Source organism: Acomys minous, assembly GCF_964271855.1.
Source record: "Acomys minous genome assembly, chromosome: 14".
Classification (NCBI taxonomy): domain Eukaryota; kingdom Metazoa; phylum Chordata; class Mammalia; order Rodentia; family Muridae; genus Acomys; species Acomys minous.
In genome coordinates, this window is record NC_140496.1 from 42,649,318 (window position 1) to 42,667,507 (window position 18,190).

At 51.3% G+C, this 18,190-nt stretch overlaps 1 protein-coding gene across 1 annotated transcript; it reads left to right on the forward strand.

The window, feature by feature from the left end:
- Positions 1–1,013: 1,013 nt before the first annotated feature.
- On the forward strand, positions 1,014–6,706 carry DAND5 (DAN domain BMP antagonist family member 5; the record flags this gene model as incomplete). Its single annotated transcript, XM_084756536.1, has 2 exons — positions 1,014–1,322; positions 6,461–6,706. 2 exons carry the CDS (start codon positions 1,014–1,016, stop codon positions 6,704–6,706), a joined length of 555 nt encoding a protein of 184 aa, XP_084612662.1.
- Between the last annotated feature and the right edge of the window lie 11,484 nt (positions 6,707–18,190).

Sequence of the window (18,190 nt, forward strand, 5' to 3'; positions counted from 1 at the left end):
GACCCAAAGCCTGGGATGCAATCTCACATTCTTTGTGTACTTCCCACCACTCTGTTCCCATCGCCTGTATCAGCATCTCAGGTCTCTGCAAAAGTGTCACCTTCTCAGGAGGATCCTCCCCAACTGCCCTGGGATCAGACACGCGTACCCTGACCCCTCTAAGACTCATTTCAATGTATTATTTTTTTTCTTTGAAACAAGATCACTATTTAGCCCAGGCTGCCATTAAACTCCTGGTCCCCCTGCCTCAGCTTCTTATGTGCTGGCATTACAGTCATGGGACTTGTGGCCTATACCTGTAGTCTCTGCACTCAGGAGACTAAGGTGGAGGAAACACAAGATGGGGGCCAGCCCTGTCACAACCTGCCCACTCAATAACACAATACTGGCAGTCAGGTTAATTTATTGTTGTTTGGGTGCAGGGTGTTGAGGAGCACCTGTTTATCATTCATAAAAGTCTTCTCCTCAGAACAGGAAGGAAACATCATTGAGGGTTCATGAGACCCAGGAGCATCAACATGTGTTTTCAGGTACAGCCTGTGAGGTAGAGACTGTACCGACACCTATGACAGAAGAGAAAGAGGAAGCCAGGGTGGTTAATGACTTTGCATGAGGGTACACAGCCAAGAGACAGAGAGCAGAGAGTGAAACCCGAAAGACCCACTGAAGGCTGTGACGTCACTAAGTGGATGAATGGGGGGGGTGTCTGAAGATTCAAAAGACCCCTCAGCTGCTGTGCCCTGGACCTGCCTTCCTTGATTCTCACGGTTTCCATGGAGCAGGGCTTAGGCCCCCCTGGGTCTCCCAGCAGGCTGGGAGGAGCTGTGGGGTTGGACAAGTCAGCTTCCCTTCGTTCCCTGCTGGGAGCTCCCAGAACTACCTCTCAGGAGGGGACAGTGGTGAAAAGCAGGACCCTCCGAGGACCCGGCTTCACACTCCAGACAGCAGGGTCCATCGGCCAGGACCCTGAGCCCACTCCAAGACAGCCAGCCAAACGACTGCACAGCTAAGTGATGCACCGTGGCCTGTTGACCACGCTGCTGGGTCTGCTCAGTGGGGCCTGGCTGCCCACAGGCTCAGGAAGACCTGGGGACCCAGCTACCCCTGCTCAGTCCCGGGCTGCAACTAATCAGAGCTGGACTCTGGATTCTCCCATGGCGGCCTCTGCCCTGGGTAGCTGGAAGGCCTTCCTGAGCCGGCAGAACAAACAGCAAGGGACAGGTGAGCTGCAGGGAGGGCAGAAAGCAGCTGTTGGCATGTCTTTGCCCTTGGCACCTCAAGAAGTGCTCCGGGAGACTTGTAAGGCTCTGCCCTTTGTTCAGGTGAGTCTGTGGTGATGGTGATGGTGTCTGTGGTGATGGTGATGGTGTCTGTGGTGATGATGATGGTGTCTGTGGTGATGGTGATGGTGTCTGTGGTGAAGATGATGGTGTCTGTGGTGATGGTGATGGTGTCTATGGTGATGGTGATGGTGTCTGTGGTGATGGTGATGGTGTCTATGGTGATGGTGTCTGTGGTGCCTATGGTGGTGCCTATGGTGGTGCCTATGGTGGTGCCTGTGGTAGTGCCTGTGGTGGTAGTGGTGTCTGTGGTGATGATGGTGTCTGTGGTGATGATGATGTCTGTGGTGATGGTGGTGTCTGTGGTGATGGTGGTGTCTGTGGTGATGATGATGTCTGTGGTGATGATGATGTCTGTAGTGATGGTGGTGTCTGTGGTGATGATGTCTGTGGTGATGGTGGTGTCTGTGGTGATGATGGTGTCTGTGGTGATGATGGTGTCTGTGGTGATGATGATGTCTGTGGTGATGGTGGTGTCTGTGGTGATGATGTCTGTGGTGATGGTGATGATGTCTGTAGTGATGGTGGTGTCTGTGGTGATGATGGTGTCTGTGGTGATGATGATGTCTGTGGTAATGGTGGTGTCTGTGGTGATGATGGTGTCTGTGGTGATGGTGATGTCTGTGGTGATGGTAGTGCCTGTGGTGGTAGTGGTGTCTGTGGTTGTGCAGTGGTGGTGGTGGGCACTCTCAGCGATGTACAGAGCACAGGGTATGTGGTTAGACAGATTTACATTCAAGTTTCCAGTCCTGAATCCCCCATCTAAGTGTCTGTGAACTTCAGGTTTCTTACCAAATAGGGCAAAAGTTTCTCCACTTTCATGGATGTGGTTGTCCTTCATCTTCATCTTGCGAGTCTACTTTCTCTTTCTCTTTTATTTCTTTAGGCATGGGCTCCTGTAGTCCAGGCTGACCTCTACTAGCTAAAATGATCTTGAGGCTGGACTTATGTAGCCCAGGATGAAACTAGGTAGCTAAAAATCTCAAGCTTCCATTGCTGACTTCACCTCACACATGCTGGCAGGCAGCCACACCTGGTCTGAGAACCTAGGGCTTCGTGGGTGAGGCAACCTCTGCCAACTGAGACGTCTCTCCAGCTGCTGAGTCCAACATCCTACGTAGCAGTCAGGAAGAGGCAGGTCCCTTGTCCCTTCTGCCGTGGCCCTCACCTTCCTCTAAGCAAAAGTCCAGCTTCTCAGAGCCCACAGGAGGCCAGGCTCTCAGAGCCCACAGGAATCTGTGTTCTTTCACCTCCCCAATTTGGGCTCCTCTCACTCTGCTCACTTTACTGCTGACACACGACACACTTTCTTGTGTGCAGTGTGTGTGTGTTTAGGCAGGATTTCAGCATGTAGCCTGGCTTTGTACTGGACTGCCCTCTAACTCCGGGATCATAGGTATGAGGCGCCACACCCATCTTGGGGCAGATTATTATTGTCGTTTTAGCCAGAGTTTTCTGTAGCTTGGCGCTGGATTTAAACTTCTGATCTCCCCGTCTCTACCTCTTGAATGCAGAGATTACAGGCATTCACCACCAGCCCAATTATGCCGTGTCGGAGGTGGGACCTAGGACCTCAGGTAATTCTAGACAAGTGCTCCACCTACTGAGCCACATCCCCAATCCAGGGCAGAGGCTATCTGATTTTTTTTTCCTCCCCATAGTCCTGTCCCCATGTCCTACAACAGTGCCAGGCATATAGTGGACACTCAGTGTTTGTTAACTGACTGACTAGTAGCATATATAGGGCAGCCTGAACAAGGAACAATTTCACATGTACAATCAGTTGGTGTTTGAGAAGGGCTCTGGGAATTCTTATTCTGTGCGGAGTTCAAACCCTGGTTTGGTTTGTTGTCGGTGTCTGTAGCTTTGCCTTCTAAGCCTTTCCTCACTTCCTATAGGGGATAAACGTGGGTTCACGCAGACTGCCTCTAGCCGCATTCAGTAGGGCACCACTTCTCCAGCCCCTATCCGACGTTGTTGGGACCCAAATCTTTTCCTTTTCTTTTTTCCTTTTCAAGATAGGTCTCGCCAAATAGTCCAGGGTCCCCTGTGACCCCCCACTTCTGAGTCCCGGGGTTACACACATCACCGTGCCCACTCCCCACTCTGTTTCTGCTGCCTACCAGCCAATGGCTGCCCCCGGTGGAATGAAACTCTGGCTTCGAGTCTAGCTCGCTGCACCTGACCCAGATGGCACAGATACTGTAGGCTGGCGGCCTCCCCTGCAGCTGTGTAGTCTCAGGCAGCTCCCAGCCTCAGTCTCCTCATTTGGAAATAGGGAAACTTTCAGAGGGAAGGCAGAACATCCAGTCTGGGCTTAGCAGGGGCCAGCATGGATGGGGTTGATGCTTTTCTTTCTTCTTCTTCTTCTTCTTCTTCTTCTTCTTCTTCTTCTTCTTCTTCTTCTTCTTCTTCTTCTCTTCCTCCTCCTCCTCCTCCTCTTTCTCTTCTTCCTCCTCCTCTTCCTTCTTCTTCTTGTCCTGGGAGTGGAACCCAAGTCCTTGGGCATATACAGTGGAACACTTGGGGCGCTGAGCAAAAGGATAAAGACTTCAAAGTCACCCTCTGCTAAACAGTGAATGTGAGGTCTACCTGGGCTGCACAAGGCCTATCTGAAGGAGAAACAAACAAACAATTTAAAGGTTTCACATAGCTTTTCTTTTTCTTTTCTTTTTCTGGGCATGATGATCTCTCTGGGAGGCCCAGGCCAGCCTGGTCTACACAGTAGGTTCTAGCTAGTTAGGGCTACATAGTAAGACCCTGTCTCAAAAAAAAAAAAAAGTAATTACATTTGTTAATTTATTTTATGTGTGTTTTGTCTGCATGAAGGTATTGGACCTGGAGTTACAGACAGTTGTGAGCAGCCATGTGGGTGCTAGGAATCAAGTCTGGGTCCTCTGTTAACCTGAGAGCCATCTCTCTTGTCCCTACAATTAATTTTTTTTTTTGAGACAGGGTTTCACTGCAGAGCCCTGGCTATCCTCAAACTAGCTCTATAGACCAGGCTGGCCTTGACCCCAGAGATCCATCTGCCTTTGCCTCCCAAGTGCTAAGATTAAAGGTGCACACCACATAAATCCTACACTTATTTGTGTGTGTTTGTGTGTGTGTCTGTGTGCTCGTGTTCCTTGGGTGTTCCACGGCCCAAGTGTGGAGGGCAGAGGACCAACTTGTGGGAGTTGGATCCCTTCGCTGTGTGGGTCACAGGAATTGAATTTAGGTTGTCAGACTTGGTATTGAGTGCCATTGCCCTCTGAACTATCTTGCTGACCCTTATGTGGTATGTGTGTGTGTGTGTGTGTGTGTGCGCGCGTGCGTGTGTGCGCGCGTGCGTGTGTGTGTGTGTGTGTGTGTGTGTGTGTGTGTGTATGTGTAGAAATGGCTCAGTAGGTCAAGGCACTTGTCAGCAAACCTGACAATCTGAGTTTGATTCCTGGGCCCCACATGGTGAAAGGAGAGAACTTATTGCCACAAGTTGTTCTTTCCATGTGGGCAGCTTGGCACACGAACAATGCCACTCCCAACAAAATTAATTGTAAACAATAAAAAAAAAGGATGGGGTTTCACACTATAGCCCAGGCTGGCCAACTGACTGCGTAGCCAAAGTTGGTCTCAAACTCATGGCAATCCTCCTGCTTCAGCTTCCTGAGTGCTTGGATTATGGGTACCATATCCAGCTTGATTTTAAAAACTTAAAATATTTTTTGAGACAGGGTTTCTCTTGTAGTCCTGGCTGTCCTGGACTGGCTCTATAGACCAAGCTAGCCTGGAACTCACAGAGACCTACCTACAGCCCAGCTGTGAAAAATGTAAACTTAAAAAAAAATATATAGAACGCTTCACAAATTTGCGTGTCATCCTTGCACAGGGGCCATGCTAATCTTCTCTGTATTGTTCCGATTTTAGCATATGTGCTGCCGAAGCGAGCATGAAAAATTAAAATATTTTAATGTGTATGTTTTGCCTACTATACCTTTACCCGGTGTGTGCCTAATGCCTGTAGATCCCCCAGAGCTGCAGTTATAGACGATTGTGAGCCACCATGTGGGAAAAGAGTCCAGGTCCCCTGAAAAAGCAAACAGTCCTGCTGAGCCATCTCTAGCCTCTCAACCCCTACTTGATTTTTTTTTAATTTATTCATTTTTTTGTGGTGCTGGGAATGGAACTTGAGCCTCGTGCATGCTAGGCAGGTGCTCTGCTCCTGAGCTATACACCCCCACCTCTGTTTTTCCATTTATCTTGACACAAGGTCTTAGTAAGTTTCCTACATGGGCCTTGATCTTGAAATCCCCTGTCCAGGCCTCTGGGATGCCTCTGATGTGCATATCTGCAACATCAGGCCCAGCTATGTAGTTTAATTTGGATGATTTTTGTATGAGTGTGTGTGTATAGGTACACATGTGTGTCAAGGCCAGAGGTTGATGTTCAGCATCCTCAATAACTCTGTCCCTTAAAAAAAAAAAAAAAAAAAAAAAAAAAAAAGAGCACCAGGCATGGTACCCCATGCCTTTAATCCTAGCACTCAGGAGGCAGAGGCAGGAGGATCACTGTGAGTTCGAGGCCACCCTGGTCTACATAGTGAGTCCAGGACAGCCAGGGATACACACAGAGAAACCCTCAGAAACAAAACAAAACAAAACAAACAAACAAACAAAAAACCAAAAACCAAAACCAAAAAGAAAAGAAAGAAAAAGAAAAAAAGCAGTGAGTGCTAACTACTGGGCCACTTCTGCTCCCTCATGCCTTGTCAGGAACTCTCACTGAACCCTGAGCTCACCAATTCAGCCAGGCTGGCTTGCCCAGTAAGCCCAAGGGTCCTCCTGTTGTCACCCTCCCAGTGTTGGGATTACAGTCGTGCATCCCATCTTATGAGAGTTCTGGGGGATCTGAACTCGGGTCTTCACGCTTGCACCACATAGTTCCATTGACTCTCCCCAGCCTTGGATTTGGAAATTTTTTATCCAAGAAAAAGGCCTGGAAAAAGTTGAGTAACTTGCCGCAGGCGACATAGGCAAGATGATGATTCGGGATTGAAAGCCGGGCCATATCTGCCTTCCGAACCCACCCCTTCCCTCTATTCCCGGACTCCAGAGTTGACTGTCCTCCGTCTCTGCTTGCAGGTGCTCTCCAGGCCTGGGTGCACAGCTGGCCGGGTCCTTAATCATCTCTGTTTCGGCCACTGTCCTTCCTTCTACATTCCCAGCTCGGGTCCCACCCCTGTAGTCCTCTGCAACAGCTGTGTGCCCGCTCGAAAGCGCTGGACATCGGTAGTGCTGTGGTGTGCAGCTGGCCAGTCACCGTCCCCTAGGAGGGTGAGGATTTCCACCGTGCTGGTCCAGAAGTGTCAGTGTCGCCCGAAGCTGTGAGCTGAGCATCCTGGAGGAACGCGCAGGACACGAACCCTGGGAAGAAGCAGGAGACGCAGTAGAAAGAACGTGGCCTGAATGAGGTCGAGAGAACAGGATTGGAAGGACAGATGGACAGACCCAGAACGTCCTCATCTCGCTTCCAGAACACTAGACATGGTCTCCCAGTCATGGGTTTAGACCACATTGGTTTAGTCATAGCATGTGGGGCCGAGGTGTAACTCAGCGGGAGAGAGCTTGCCTAGCATGCATGAAGCCCTGGGTTACATTCTTACAGGATATGTGGAGGAAAAAAAAAAGGTGAAAATTAGCTATAGTGTGTGATTCGCAGGGCCCCGTGTGGGAGGGGACATTTATTCCATAAACACAAATTCACGTCGTCCTCAGGGATCAGTCTTCAGCAGTCTTACAAAGGTAGAATTTCACCTCGGGTCATGTTGCAGATGAGGAAACCGAAGCCCTTGAGGCACCGTCACTTTTTTGGGGGGAAGGGGGGGGAGGACGGTGTTCCAGACACAGGCCTTGCACACGCGCAGCACAACTCCCCCGCTAAGCCCCGCCCCCAGCCTGAGGTTCCGCTCTTAGCCACTAGGCGGCACCGTGTCTCTTTGTCCGAGCCAGACACTCCCAACTGTTAAGATGACAGCACCACCCAACCCCGGACACTCAGCGAAGATGACCCCGTTCTAGGGACATCAGAATAACAGCAGTAGTAGTAGCAGCAGCAGCAGCAACCACAACAACAACAACAAAAACTATAGCAGGCAAGCGGGAAACAGCTGCTGGGAAAACCTGGCCCTAACCAGAGGCGACCCGTGTGTGTGTGTGTGTGTGTGTGTGTGTGTGTGTGTGTGTGTGTGTGCGCGCGCGCGCGCAGCTGCCTCGCTCATTGACAGTAGCTGGGGTTTCCCTTATTGCCCCATCCTGAATCCCTAGCCTGGCGTTCCACGGGAATCATAAAGGTTGGCTAAATCCAGCTGTGCGTGCGTCTCTCTGACTAGGGTTTCCAGAGTAAGGGGCTCCCTTTTCAGCTGGGGGGCAGGGTGTGCGGCAGCCAGGCGGCCTAGCTCTGGGCGGCTGGAACCAGGGCTCTGGCAGATGGGCCCGTCTGGCAGAGACTCAGAGACATGTGGCAGCGTCGCCTCCAAATGCCCCCCCCCCCCAGTGCAGGGTGGAGGGAGCTGGTCAAGCGCCCCCCCCCCTCCACCATCCCCAGCCCTCTTCCTGCGTCAGGAAGGAAGGCTCCAGGTGAGGGAACAGGAGGGCCCCCCACAAGGAAACAGATGGGACAGCACTGCGTGGGAGCTTCGACCCCTGACCTCACAGGCCTGAACAGTGGGGTGGGAACCTGCCTGGCTGCCAGCTCCCAAGAGCGTCCTAGAGGGAGGGTCATGGAGCCCTGGGGTGGGGGGAGCGCTCTCCTGCCTGTCCCTAGAGCTTGGTGGCAAACCTCATGCAGTGTCTGATCTGGCAGCTCAACCCAGGCACCCCTTTTCTGGCGGGCACAAGATGCCTGCATCCCTCCACCTCAGCTGTGCCCACCTCCTGCCAGCCTGGAGAGCCAGCTGGGAACCTTGGTGCCAGGGGGGAGCAGAGTCACTGCGCCCTCCCAGGCAGTGCCAGTCGGCCCCCACTGCTGCCCCCCAGTCCCAGTAATGGGTGGGTAATGAGTGCTGGGGGAGCAGGGGGGAGGGGCGGGGAGGCAGGTGCCACAGGCTCTGGCACCGGGGGCCGCTAATCAGGTTTGCCAACGCCATCTGTCATCCTGTGAGCATCTGGGGCTCAAGGTGACCCTGTCACCCTCAGTTACAATTATGAGTTTGGCATCTGTATTAAAGCCTGCCAGCCGGCCAGGCAGGGGAGGGCTGGGGTGGGTAAGGGGTGCACGGTGAGCCCCATCCCTGGGGTCTGGTTCCCAGGGGCTGTGTAGCTGCCAAGGCATGAGGCTTCTCTGTAAGAGGGTAGTGTGTGTGTGTGTGTGTGTGTGTGTGTGTGTGTGTGTGTGTGTATACACACGCATGCTCACACAATTTAAGTATACACCACATTCATCCCAGCCTCTGCTGTTCTGTGTGTCTGAGGGTTTGGGAGGAAGGAGGAAGGGAGTGGCTGTGGCTGTAAGGGTACCCAGGTAAGCATGTTTGTGGGGATGCTGAGGAATGGCAGAGACTTCACCTGCCTTTGGGTGATGGTGTGTTAGGGTGTGAGTGCGGATGTGCACAGAGGGCATTAGTGCTGTGGCTCTTACAGTTACAGACTCTATGTATGGTGTGGATGAATCTACAGTGTGTGTGTGTGTGTGTGTGTGTGTGTGTGTGTGTGTGTGTGTGTGTGTGTAGGAGCAGCAGCAGCAGCAGCTGTGGAGGCTGTGGAATTCACCCCAGAGTCTCTCCTGCCCCTTCAGTCTGGTCTGTGCCTGCTATCACCAGTCCTGCTATAATCGAGAAAGTTCTGACCATGACCCAGGGCTCACGGATACTGAGGGCCTGTGTTTGGTTTCTCTCTTTGAGCTGTATTCTCAGTTCAAGGTTCTGGTTCTGAGCACTGGGATCTAGACTTCTGGATGCTGTGTTCTTGGATCTGGATTTCTACATCGGAAGGTTTTTTGGAGTCTAGCATCCATCCCTTCTGGTGCTGGAGACAGAACCGGCACATTCTAGATAAATAGCTCTCTTGCCCCAGCCCTGTCCCCATAGTCTCTCACTAGGGGGTTCTAAGCATGTCCCTTACTGCTCAGCCTGACCCTGACCCCCAGAACCTAGACTGTGATCATGAACTCTAGGCCATGGATTACAGAGGCTGAGGTCTCTGTGTGCTCATCCTGGACCAGTCTCTCGGCCTGGGGACTCTATAATTAAGCCTTCAAATAACAACCCCTAAAGATTGGTGTACATACACCATTTGACCACCAGGGGCCGCCCTTGGTCTAGATTTAGGCTGGACTGACCTAGCTCTGGGGCCATGACCCAACCTTTTTATTTATTTATTTATTTTTAAGTGACCCAACTTTTTGAGGGAGACTCAGAGTAACATTCTTATTCTTTCCTTTCACCCCACATCTCATCTGAGGGCTGATGTCTTTCAGCTCTCACAATTTAAATCTGGAGAGTGGACCCACTGCCTCCCAAACTCCTACAAACGAGTGTCTTGGACAGACAGGGTATAAGATGTTGAGGAACATGAGATGGAGCAGGGTGACCCCTTGAGACAACAGTCCCTGTAACTTGTGAAAGTGGTTTTTTGTTTTTGTTTTGTTTTGAGATAGTCTCCTCTATGTAGTCCTGGCTAGCCTTGAACTCAGAGAGGTCTGTGTGCTTCTGCCTTCAGAGTGATGGGATTAAAGATGTGCACCACCATGCCTTGGCTACAAGGTGTGTGATTTTATCTGATAACTGGATGGTACTCTGATGAGGATGTAGGGTTTTCTGTCATATGTTTCTATGCTTGTATCAAGTGGGTTGCCATGGGTGTGCCCATGAACACTATAAAGACTATAATGTGTGTCCCTGGGGGAAGACGTTCTGGTGTGTCCGAAGAAGTGTCTGGAAAGGCTCTGTCTCTGTGTGATGCCTTATTATCAGGACAAGGAAGACATCCCGGGAGGATCAAGTTGAGCCAGTGGAGAGGGGGCAGGACAGGGGGGCCCTAGACACTTGGAGCTGGGATTGGAATCGAATCTCTAAGCCTCTCTTGGGACAGTCCCTGTGGTGTCTGGACACATCTGGCCCTGCATCTGTCAACCCATGAGTAGATCCACCAGTCTCTCTGAACCTGGCTTCCTCTAACTTGGGGTCCCATCCCTGCTTCATCCTGCTGCCAGGCACGTGAACCTCCCCACCCCACCCCAGGAGTTTTGGTTTTTTTCCTGCTCAAACCAGTTCTCCTTTATCTCCCTCACTGGCTCTGCCTCTGCTTGGTCTACTGTCAGTCCTCCTGGAAGCTTCTCTCATCTCTCCATCGCTTTTTCTTGGATTCTAAACATTGCTTTTCTCCACCCATGTCTCTCCGGCCCCCACCTGCCCCCTTTTCTAGTATACGTGTGTGTTTGTGCGTGCGTGTGTGTGTGTGTGTGTGTGTGTGTGTGTGTGTGTGTGCATGCAACATGTGTGTGGAGGCCAAAGGTTGACCTCAACTGTATTCCTCAATCGTTTCCCTTGTTTTTCTTTCTTTTTTTTCCTTCGAGACAGGGTTTCTCTGTGTAGCCTGGGCTGTCCTGGACTAGCATTGTAGACCAGGCTGGCCTCGAACTCACAGCAGTCTGCCTGCCTCTGACTCCCCGGAGTGCTAGGATTGCCCGGCAGCGCCATTTCTTTCCTTTTTGAGACTAGGTGTGTAGCTTTGTAGCCTTCTCTGGCCTGAGACTCACTATGTTGACCAGGTTGGTCTGGAATTCACAAAGCTCGGCCTGCCAGCTTTCCACCTTAATCTTTTGAGACAGGCCTTTTAGCTGAACCTGGAAGGCTGGCAGGCCAGCAACGCCTAGAATCCACCTGCCTCTGCCTCCCGAGTATTAGTACCACAGGCCTGTGCTTTCATGACTGCCTGGTTTTACATGTGGGTGTTAGGGAGCCAGCCGAACTCGGGTCCTCCCTCAGGCTTTCACTCTGTCAGCCGAGCCACCACCGGTGCAGCTACTCCTCCCGCCTTGCCTTCCTGACCCCTCCCTGCTTGCTTTTTTTTTTCTTCTTCTTCTCGAAACAGGGTTTCTCTGTGTGTAGCCTTGGCTGTCCTGGACTCACTTTGTAGACCAGGCTGGCCTCGAACTCACAGTGATCCACTTGCCTCTGCCTCCCGAATGCTGGGATTAAAGGCCAGTGAGCGCCACCACGCCCCGGCTCCCCTCCCTGCTTTTTAAAAAAGAGTTTGCATACGTAACTAACACTAGCCTCAAACTCACGAGCCCCTGTAGGATTTACTCGTGTGTGTCACCCTGTTGGTCTGCCCCCCACCCCCTTTCGCTTTCTTATAAGACCCCCACTCTGCCTTCTCTTGTCCGTGCCTCCCTAGCCCTAAATCTTGTTGATCCTCCTCTTTCTATCTTCATCTCCACATTTTCTCCCTTTATCGGTGTCTCTCCATATTCGTACCCACTCCAACTAGGGCAGCCCGGGTGGGTCCGGGTGGGTCCGGGACAGCCCAGCCAGGGCGCCGCGATGAACAATGCGGCATTCAGGAGGCCGGCCGGTGCCATGGTAACGCGACCGCCCCGCCCTCCCCGCGCGCGGGCCGCGCGTGCCAAGAGGGTGCCATGGTTACATCAGGCGCGTGCCCACCCCCGCGCGCCGCCGCGGCCCCGCACAGATCTTGCAGGTCTGAGCCAGAAGGGGGCGCCCGGTCTTGCCGCTGCCTGGAGTCAGGAGGAACTGCCATCTTCAAAAAGTCCCATCAGTCCTCTCGGAGCCTTGGTTTTCCCATCTGTAAAGTTCAGGGTGGAGAAGGGACGGAGGGAGGGAGGGAGAGAGAGAGAGAGAGACAGAGAGAGACAGACAGAGACAGAGAGAGAGAGACAGAGAGAGAGAGACAGAGACAGAGACAGAGAGAAAGAGAGACAGAGAGAAGGGCTTTGGAGATAGTTTATGTTTGTGCTTTTGTATTTGATAGATGGTGGGACTGTGTGTGTGCGTGGAAGTGTATGCCCCAGTGCTTGGATAGTTGTGTGTTTTATAAGCTGGTGGCCATGCACTGGTGGCGCACGCCTTTAATCCCAGCACTTGGGAGGCAGGCAGAGGCAGGTGGATCGCTGTGAGTTCGAGGTTAGCCTGGTCTACAAAGCGAGTCCAGGACAGTCAAGGCTACACAAAGAACCCTGTCTCAAAAACAACAACAACAACAACAACAAAGAAAAACCAAGAAGCTGTTGGGGAGGACATTTGGTGGAAGGAGAACCCCCTCCACAAGTTGCCCTCCGATCTCCACAGGACTGTTACCACAAGCGGATGCCTACATACATGCGTACAGAGAAATAATAAATAAACGTAATAAAATATAAAAAGCTGACTAGGGATGGCTAGGGTACCTTGCTTGTGTGCTTGAGGCCTTGGGTTCTGTCTCAGCACTGCACACAACAAGCTGTTGTTTATGAGTTTGGAAATGTGTGTGTGTGTGTGTGTGTGTTTGCACGTCTGCCTGTAATGGTGAGTGTTAGGGAGACATTGTAACGGTGTGTCTGTTTGCAGTCATCTTATTGGGCAAGGCCGTGTATGTGGTAGGTGTCTGTAGTTGGAGTGCCACTGTGTGTGAGTTCACATTGCCTATTGCTGTGCTTGGAGTGTACTGATGAATGGCTGTGTGTTAAATCGAGTGTGACTCGGAGTTTGTGTGTCTGGGGTCCATGTTCTCAAACTCTTATCTCAAATATACTTGCGGGTAGAAATGGGTGTGGGTTCCAAGGACTCGAGAATTCTGGCAGAGCCCCCTCACCTGAGGGCCTACTGGCACAGAAGGGGGTGCCCAGCTGCCTGGGACCTTGGACTCCCTATAGGTTCAGGAGAGCCCCAGCTGATGAATATTCATGAGGTGGGGGGGGCTGGCACCTACTGACAACAGCTGCGCTTCCATTAGTTGCTTCCTACTCTGCTTGCTTCCAGTAGGAGGGGGGGGGGGGAGGATTTTAGCCTCAGTCTGTCCCTTTCTCTAAGACTCAGGTCTGGGGAATCCTGAGGACAATCGAGGCGCTGTGTGAGCATGTCAGCAACACACCCAACAGCTTGTTGGGATGGCTAAGGAGCTGTCTAAATGTTGTGACGGGGCCTCTGAGGCGGGCGATTGTTGTATGACAGGATGTCCGTGTAGCTGTGGTGTGCCCTCACCTTGCCTCACTGTAGCTCTGTCTGGACTGTGGGTATGGGGGGACAGTGTGAGGGAAAGGAGTAGCTGTCACTTGCAATAGGGCTGGGTAGTGCGGCCTGTAACTAGCCGGCTGCAAGGCTGTCTTGTGCCATCTGGGCCACCTTGATCTGAGGACAGCTGTGTGCCCCGCCCTGAGAGTGCAGATATTGGACCCGCTCCCTTTGACTATGACTGATCAGGGCAGTGACTCTGTGTAGCCACATGGCCAGGACAGCTGCAAGGGACATGCAGACTGAGCGTGTCAGAGTGACATTGATACAGCGTGGGGTCAGATTGTCAGGGCGACTGAGCGGATGTGTGAGACTGTGGGTCTGAGGACACAGGTCACTGGAGTTACTGGGTGTGGTGGTATTTCTGTGTGTGACAGTGTGGCCGAGGGTACGACAGGCTGGGTAGCTGTGCACGTGACACTGTGGTAGTGACTGTAGCTATGTGGAGTTGAAAGTGTGACAGTGACAGTACTGGAAGTCGTAAACCAGAAGGTCATGACTGCCCAGCTCCTACGTCCAGGCTGCACAAGGAACTGAGAGTTTGCTTTTTATGGGGCACACAAGCTAAAGGGTCCACACTATTTCCCTGTGATGTGGATATCAGTTGGGACACAGTACCTTATTCCTTCGTCTCCTCCCCTGTGACTTGTCTGGGGAGAAGCTTCTAGAAGTAACAGAGGTGAAGTAGGATTCTGGCTGAAGTTGGCTGGCCCCAGAGACCTCTCGTCCAACAAATGTGGCTCAGTCAGTGTGGCCTTCCCTCCTCCGACAGCCACCCTCTGAGCCAACCGATTGCTTCTGCTGGCTGCCCTAGAGGGGCACAGAGGCTGCATTCAGGATCAGGGACCAGGTTAGTGGGGTGGTTGGCTCTCTGACCAGCTGCAAATGAAACATTTCCCTAAGCCTGCCAGAGCACTGGCTCCAGGAGGCCCTGGCCAGGCCTCCCCATAGACAAGGATGGGTATAGGTTTCTTGCATCCTGGGCAGCTGTAGTGGTGAGGCGTGAATCCCAATCTGTGATTCAGGGATGTTTGTGTCTACGTGTGTGACCAGGAGTGTTACTCTGCATGTCTTCTTTGTGTGTGAGGGATGTGTGTTCATGAAGGTGTTCTGTGTGCCCCCTAGTTATGGAGGCCAGAGGCCACCTTTGTTCCTTGAGTACTGTCCATTTGGCTTTTTTTTTAAATTACATTTATTTAATGTGTGTGTGTGTGTTTGTGGCTGATACATGTGCCATAGTATGCTCATGGGAGTCAGAGGACAACTTGGAGGAGGTGGCTTTCTCCTTCTGTGAGGTAGTTTCAAGGACTGGATGCAGGTTCTTAAAAATCTTTCCTCACTGGGCTATCTTACTGGCCCTCTCTTTTAAATAATTAATTTAAATAAATAATTAAATAATTAAACCTACTTATCTTGTGTGGGGAGGGCACATGTATGGCATAGGGTACATGTGGAGGTGGTGACAAGTCTCTTTATCTAATGGGCCATCTTGCTGGCCCTCTTTGTCCTTTTTTTTCCTGTGTGTATTATTTATTTATTTATTTTCTGTGTGTTAGTATTTTGCCAGCAAATATGCATGTATGTCATGTGTGTGCATGGTGCCTTCAGGGATCAGAAGAGGCCACCAGAGCCGCTGGGACTGGGGTTAACGTGGGTGCTGGTAAACAAGTCCAGGTCGTCTGCAAATCAGCATTGACCCATCTCGCTAGTTCTCCCTTCATTTTCTCAGCCAGGGTCTCTCCCTGGCCTGGAGTTTGGCAGGCTTACCAGGCTGGCCGGCCTGACCAGAGCCTCAGGGATCTGCCTGTGCTGTCTCCCCGGTGTGTGAGTTACAACTGTTCACCGCAACGTCCATCCAGATATTTTCTCCTTTTAATGTGGTTCTGGGGACTCAGCTCAGTTTCTTATGGTTACAGGGGGAAAGCTCTTTACCAAACGACATCTCTGCAGATATCCCCTCCCTCCACTTTTTGAAAAATATATTCTCCCACCGGGCGTGGTGGCGCATGCCTTTAATCCCAGAGGCAGAGGCGGGTGAATTCGAGGCCAGCCTGGTCTACAAATCGAGTCTAGGACAGCCAAGGTTACACAGAGAAACCCTGTTTAAAAAAAAAAAAGAAAAAGAAATAAAAAAAGAAATAAAGAAAAAGAAAAGTATATTCTCCCAAGGTTATCCAGTCTGGCTTCAAACTCCTTCCATCTGCTTCTGAGCACTGGAATTACAGGCACATGCCTCTGTGTATGTGTATGTGTATGTGTATGTGTATGTGTTTTAATTTTTTTCTAAACCGCCCCCCCCACCACCAAAAGGGTCTTACTGTGTTGCCCAGGCTAACTTAAACTCAAGATCCTCAAGCCAGGTGTGGTTGTGCATCCTATTAATTCCAGGACTTGGAAGACAGAGGCAAGTGCATCTTGGTGAGTTCAAGGCCACCCTGATCTACATAGCAAGTTCCAGGACAGTCAGAGCTATATAGTGAGACCTGCTGAGTGCTGGGATTACAGGTATGTGCCATTGTACCTGGTTCTCCACACACACACACACCCGACAGGGTTTCTCTGTAGCCCTGGAACTCACTCTGTAGATCAGGCTGGCTTCAGACTCACAGCAATCCTTGTGCCTCTGCTTCCAGAATGTGCTGGGATTAAAGGCGTGCGCCTCCACCTCTTGGCTGTAGCTGATTCTTGTGTGGTTCTAATCTGCTTTATGAGACAGTGTTTTATGTAGCCAAGGGCTTCAACCCATAAGAGAGCCAAGAATGATCTGGAACTTCTGCTCCTTCTGCCTCAGACAAGGGTCCTGGGAATTAAGTCTGTGGCTTTATTTATGCCAAGTAAGCACTCTTCTACCTGTGTTACATCCCCCTTTTGACATTTAAAAATTTGGGTTTTTTTGTTTTGTTTTGTTTTCATTTTATTTTGTTTTGTTTTGTTTTTCAAGACAGGGTTTCTCTGTGTTTCTGCGGCTGTCCTGGAACTCTCTTTGTAGAACAGGCTGGCCTCGAACTCTTAGAGATCCACCTGCCTCTGCTTCCCGAGTGCTGGGATTAAAGGCGTGCGTTACCACGCCTGGCCTTTAGAAAATGTTTTTATAGGGCTGGAGAGATGGCTCAGAGGTTAAGAGCACTGGCTGCTCTTCCAAGGGTCCTGAGTTCAATTCCCAGCAAGCACATGGGGGCTCACAACCATCTATAATGTGATCTGGAGTGCAGGTTTCCTCCACATTCCTCCACATGGCATAATGTACATGTGGAGGTGGTGACAAGTCCCTTTATCTAATGAACCATCTTGCTAGCCCTCTTTGTCCTTTTTGAAGGACTTATTTATTTTCTGTGTGTTAGTATTTTGGTATTTTGCCAGCAAATATGCATGTACGGCACGTGTGTGCCTTCCGGGATCAGAAGAGGCCACCAGAGCCGCTGGGACTGGAGTTATGGATAGCTGGGGCTGCCACGTGGGTGCTGGTAAACAAGTCCAGGTCAGCTGCAAATCAGCATTGACCCATCTCGCTAGTTCTCCCTTCATTTTCTCAGCCAGGGTCTCTCCCTGGCCTGGAGTTTGGCAGGCTTACCAGGCTGGCCGGCCTGACCAGAGCCTCAGGGATCTGCCTGTCTTGTAGAACTGTGCAGGCACACATTAGGAAGAACATTGTATACATAATAAATAAGTGTGTGTGTGTGTGTGTGTGTGTGTGTGTGTGTGTGTGTGTGTGTGATACATCTTGTGTGTTCAGTACCCTCAGAGGCCAGAAGAGGGCATGGGATCCATTGGAACTGGCATTAAAGGCAGTTGTAAACTGCCTGATGTGGGGACTAGTGGGGGCTGGGAACTCAGGTTCTTTGGAATAGCAACAGCACTCTTAACTGCTGAGCTAGCTCCAGACCTTTTTTTTTTTTTTTAAATTCATGTGCATATGTGTGCTTTGCCTGTGTGGAAGTCAGAGGAAGGCTTGCTGGAGTCAGTTCTCGTCTCCCAACATGTGGGGCTCAGGGAGCTAACTTAGGTTATCAGGTTTGGCTGCAAGCAGTTTTTCCCATTGCACCATGCTGCTGGCCTCTGATCCAGGGTCTCACGTAGCCCTTGGGGGACTCAAGTTCATTACGTAATGGAGAATGACCTTGAATTCCTAGTTCTCCAACCTCTACCTCCCGAGTACCAAGTGACACCAATACGCTCCATGCCTGTTCTGTGTGGTGCTGGGAATGGAACCAAGGGCTGCATGCATTAGCCAAGTCCTCTACCATGCATGTTTTTATGCCTGCCTGTGCCTGTGCGTTTCCATGGCCCCGGGTGAGCCCATCTCAGTGTTCCCAGACCAAAGAAGACGTGAGCGCAAGGGCAGCCATCCAGGACCAAGGCTGACCCTGCTTGCCAGGCTGGGCATAGGATTCTTTTGTAAAAACGGGCACCCTCATCTTTCCAGGAGGAACCAGAGCACCCCTTTCTCTTTGCCTGGCAGCACCCACAGTTGAAATCCTTGCTTATCTCCTGTGCTGGATGTGTGCCTACTTTCCCAAGAGGCCCTCCTAGCTGCCAAACAGCTCTGGAGCTCTAGTGTTGCCCAGTCCCACCTTCCATGGCCCAGGATGTGGCTGGTGCAGCCCAGATGTTTAAGCCTGCCCTCCCCCACTGCCGCTGGCATCCT